The sequence below is a fragment of the Microtus ochrogaster genome, chromosome 5, assembly GCF_000317375.1.
Source record: "Microtus ochrogaster isolate Prairie Vole_2 chromosome 5, MicOch1.0, whole genome shotgun sequence".
Classification (NCBI taxonomy): Eukaryota; Metazoa; Chordata; class Mammalia; order Rodentia; family Cricetidae; genus Microtus; species Microtus ochrogaster.
In genome coordinates, this window is record NC_022012.1 from 95364024 (window position 1) to 95368911 (window position 4888).

At 48.8% G+C, this 4888-nt stretch overlaps 1 protein-coding gene across 2 annotated transcripts in view; it reads left to right on the top strand.

Annotated features, from left to right (window-relative positions):
• Positions 1–1827, top strand: part of Exosc7 (exosome component 7) — a 26316-nt gene extending 24489 nt beyond the window's left edge. For both annotated transcript variants that reach the window (XM_005348158.2, XM_026778900.1), the window contains one exon: positions 1587–1827. In XM_005348158.2, coding sequence (XP_005348215.1) covers positions 1587–1691 — 105 coding nt within the window. In that variant the 3' untranslated portion in view covers positions 1692–1827. The remainder of the gene's footprint in view (positions 1–1586) is intronic.
• The last annotated feature ends 3061 nt before the right edge of the window (positions 1828–4888 follow it).

A 4888-nucleotide genomic window follows, 5' to 3' on the forward strand; every position in this document is an offset into this window, starting at 1 on the left:
AGCCCCTGGCTAATCCTTTTTTAGACTGATTTAATCTCCTCTAGCCCAGGGTGGCCTTGAACTCATAGAGATCTGTCTCCTGATTGCTGCGTTAAAAGTGTGTGCCACCACTGCCTGGCATTTATGGCTAACTAATGTGGCTAGCTCCACACTCTGATCTTCAGGCAAGCTTTATTTGTTAAAGCACAAGCAAGATATCACCACACTTGTGCCTGGGGGTCTGGTGCCAGATGAGTTAGGAATGGCTTATTCAGATGGCCTGGTTGGTCTCTGCTCCTTCGTCAGCAGGAGAGTTCTTTGTGATCTCTATGCCTTATTATAAGGCAGTGTGCCTCAGCCAGGTTTGGTTGGCAGTTTGGCTGTTTATTGTGGCAGCGGGAACATTGACAGTTGGCAGTCTTTTCTGGCCCTCGGTGCTCTATTTGTGTGTGTCGAGGATCTCCAGATGTAACCATGATGCTATTGGGATTTATGGTTCATTTTTTAAAAATATTTATTATGTATACAATATTCTGTCTGTGTGTATGCCTTGCAGACCAGAAGAGGGCACCAGACCCCATTACAGATGGTTGTGAGCCACCATGTGGTTGCTGGGAATTGAACTCAGGACCTTTGGAAGAGCAGGCAATGCTCTTAACCTCTGAGCCAGCTCTCCAGCCCCTTATGGTTCATTTTGTATTCATTGAAAGTTCTCGGGTGAGCTAGGGTGTAGCTCAGTGGAATGTGTGCCTAACTTGTGGGGGAAATGAAAAGCTGCTCAAAAATGTCAGTGATGCAGACAAGTGTGTGTGTTGGGCAAGCTGGCAAGCAGAGGAGCTGCTGGTCATTGCGTGCCTCACCAGAGGGGACCTCTCTTACAGACCTTGTTTTGTTTTACTCTTTGGTTTTGGGGGGCCCATCACCAAGCTCCCGAATGAATACATGGAGTCTTCTTCTTACTTATGAATGCCTGGCCTTAGCTTGGCTTGTTTCTAGCCAACTTTTCTTAAATTATTCTGTCTACCTTTTGCCTCTGGGCTTTTACCTTTCTCTATTCTGTATGCCTCTCTTTACTGCTTACTCTTGCTGTGTGGCTGTGTGGCTGGGTGGCTGGGTGACTGTGTAGCTGTGTGGCTGGGTGACTGTGTAGCTGTGTAGCTGGGTGGCTGTGTAGCTGGGTGACTGTAGCTGGGTGACTGTGTAGCTGTGTAGCTGGGTGGCTGGGTGACTGTGTAGCTGTGTGGCTGGGTGGCTGTGTAGCTGTGTAGCTGGGTGGCTGGGTGGCTGTGTCGTTGTGTAGCTGGGTGACTTGGTGGCTGGCCCCTGGTGTCTTCTCTTCACACTCCCTGATCTTCTCTCTCATTTATTCTCTGTGCCCGCCAGCCCTGCCTATTTCTCTCTCCTACCTAGCTATTGACTGTTCAACTCTTTGTTAGACTAACCAGGTGTTTTAGACAGGCAAAGCAACACAGCTTCACAGAGCTAAACAATGGACTATAAAAGGATGCAACACATCTTTGCATCACTAAATGTTCCACAGCATAAACAGACATAACGCATCTTAGAATAATATTCTCCAACTCTCTGTCCATCCCTGTCATCTGCAGAGCAGCAAGCGAGTGGGCAAGGTGCTGCACATGTCCTTGCAGAGCGTTCTGCACAAGGAAGAAAGCCTGGGGCCCAAGAGGCCGAAGGTCGGGTTCCTGGGATGAGTTGTCACCACTCTGGCGGACTGTGGTTATTTCACTTTTGCATTGAGACTGGTTTGTATATATTTTTCTTAATTGTTAAAATTTAAGTCAACATTTGTACATGTAAAAATAAAGTCTATTTTCTGGTCTAATTTGATATTACTAGCATCTCCAGCTTTATACTGTGACTTAGCAGTCTGCTGCCGAGAATGGAGGTGAAGAGGGTCTCTGTCCTCCAGGGAGCTGCCTGCTTCCCAGGTACAAGAGGATGATAGCAAACCCGGAAGTAAAGGCCCTGTAGAAGCTAGGCATGGTGGCACACACTGGGGAGGAGTTCAAGCTTGAGCCTATTTAACAAGACCCAGGCTCCGAAACAGATTCCTTGCAGAAAGTGATTGAAGGCTTGTAAGTATTTTGTGAACAATTTTTTCTTCATAAAGCTTTCACAGTAAAAATTATAAGTCTAGGTACAGTGGAACACACTTAATCCCAGTACCTGGGAGGCGAGGTAGATCGATTTCTATGAGTTTGAAGCCATCCTCGTCTGAGTACTGTCTTCCAGCCCAGCCAAGGATATGTGGTGAGACCATGTCGAGAGAGGGAGGAGCGGGAGCGCCCAGGCTCCTGCCTGTGTGTCCACCAGGTCCTGCCAGCCAAGAAATCCAGGAGACCCTCCCTTAGGTCAGGGGCTTAGTGGCCGTTTGGGTCATTAGCCAGCCTTTCTTACCATCTTAGATTTTTCTTATTTTTACTTCAAGTCAGAGTCTTACATAGCCAGTGATGCCTTTGGCTTCCCAGTCTTCCTGCTTGGGAATAGGTTGCAGGCGTGTTCTAGTTTATCTGACTTCCTTTGTGTGTTATAACCCCTCCCAGATGTTTCGTAAGATGATCATGTTTTATCAGCACGATAACAGTTGTTTAAGGAATGGTGTCATCGGACATACCGGCCAGCTTTCATTCTCTGGGGATGGTAAGAAAGATATTTTACTAACTGTACAGCATGGTAGAATTAAGCCGTTATGGATAGAGAAGTGTGTGTGTGTGGTTTTTTGTTTTGTTTTTTTTCCAGGAGAACCAAAGCTCCTAAGTCCATCTCATAGAGCCCTTGGGAGGCAGCAAGGTAGCTGGTTCACGGAGAATGTTCAGCTAGTGGCATCTGCATTCTTCGTAGGAATTTACAGCGTAGTGGAAAGGACATAGCGTAAGCTGCAGCTGTCAGGCGTTACGTTCAGCCGCCCAGGTGTAGGCGCCTCCCCTGGTGTGTGACCAGCTTCATCCATGCAAAGTAGCTGGACTTGTGTATCCCAGGGAAGCTGCCGACCTGTTGATAGCATAGTTGTTATATTTATAATGTGATATATCATAGTTATATTCTAGGCTGTTAGCTTATATTTTCCCAATGCATGCTACTTGGGATGCCATAATGTGGTATTCCCAATAGGGCAGGAGGCAGGTTTCATCCTCTGCCCTGTGCCTAGTGTACCCACAAAGAATGATTGGCAGTGGTGGTGCAGACATGTTCCTTCAGTTCCAAGGGTCACTTTGGGGTTTGTAGATGACAATCCATGCTTTGTGTTTGCCCGTGGGTAATAAAAGTGAACATTCAGGTTAGGCACAAGCATGGAACTGGTCACCCTGATTTTCACGCCACCTCCCTGTTTACACACACCTCTCCCCTACATCTGACTCCATAGGAAAATAGTTGAAAGAAGAAAACCCAGACCCGGTTAGTGGGTGAATCAGTTCTGTATGTTGGGACAGCAGTGAGGGAGCCAGAGCCATAGAAGACGTGGTGGTTTGTTTTGCATGAAGGGAAAGGAGTACTTAGCTAGTAGAAACGTGTTTGGGTCACTAGACAATGTCCCCAAAGAGCAGAGTGTGGTCAGAGAGAAGGCGTGTTCTCTGGAAACAGAGGTAGCGTGGCCTAAAATCCTGGGGCTTCTGCAGAAGCAGTCAGTGTCACCAGCTGGTCTTTTCCCCAGGGCATTTGTAGACTTAGGATGTGGGCTACCTGTTATTCCCCCGAAAGCCCCTGAGTGTTGCTCGCCTTGGGAACTACATTTCACAGGAGCCCCTAGCGTTCCGTGCAGAACATAGCGTTTGACGCACGTGCGTGGGGGACCCTTTAAAAGCTGGAACGCCGTCCGTTTGTCCCCCTTTCCCTTCTCTCCCTTTTACCAGTACGCACGCTGCAATAAACCTCGCGCCACGTGGGTTTTGTTGTGTTTTGCGTCCTCCTTTTCGTCTCCGAGAAGAAGAAGAACACTCGGCCTCCAAGAAGAAGGAGAAGAAGGAGGAGGAGGAGGAGGAGGAGGAGAAGAAGACGACGACCACCTTTGATGCTGTGCAATGGTTTTCAGTCTGCAGACTCCGTAAACACTGCTGGGTTCACACCTGCCAAAGTTCAAGGGAATGCGTGGGGAAAGAGTGAGTTTAGACAGACCCGAGTCGGGAGGGGCACCTGGAGCACAGGACCGAGCTCTGCGTGCCTCTTTGCTTTTCTGGAACTCACAGTAAAGGAGAGCAGAGAAGACGTCTTGCTCCTCAGCGCTACCCTTGTTCCCTTAACCTTGCTGGTTGTCAGCTGTCTCCCATAGGTGCCTCCCATGTGCCCCTTGAAATGATCCCGTCCATCCGTGTGTGTGTGTGTGTGTGTGTGTGTCTCCCCGGACAAAGCAGCCAGGTGTCTCTCTGGAACGTGGGGTTCCTGGTTTTCTTTCCATCCTCAAGTAGTATGAGCCCTGAGAAACCTGAGACCAAGCCCTGTAGCGTGCTGCTGTCCTCCCAAGGCCTACCACCGCAGGCCCCGAGGGACAGCCAGTGTCCAAGGGTGGGACCACTCTCTGAAAGCTCTGGCCTTTGAAGGGGTTTGGGAAGTCGGCCTCAGGCTAGGCCACGCTGCTGCTGACACAGGGCCAGCAGGGCTGAAGAGAAACATCTGTGAGGGCTGGGCTAGGGCCAGTTCCTTGCTGGGCCAGAGTTTTCATGTTCGGGCAGATATGGGTGGGGAGCCCAGATCTTGTTTGGTCTAATTCTTTACTTTTAAAAGTTTTCATAGCTGGGGGTAGGTGGGTGATATGGCTAAATAAACAACAGACACAAACCCCAGCCCTGGAAAGTTACTGTGCTCCTCACCCTCTTCACAGGTTTCTGCCCCTAAGCTTGGTAAGATTATTCTCTGCGCTGGACGTTTAGCAAAAAAAAAAAAAAAAAAAAAA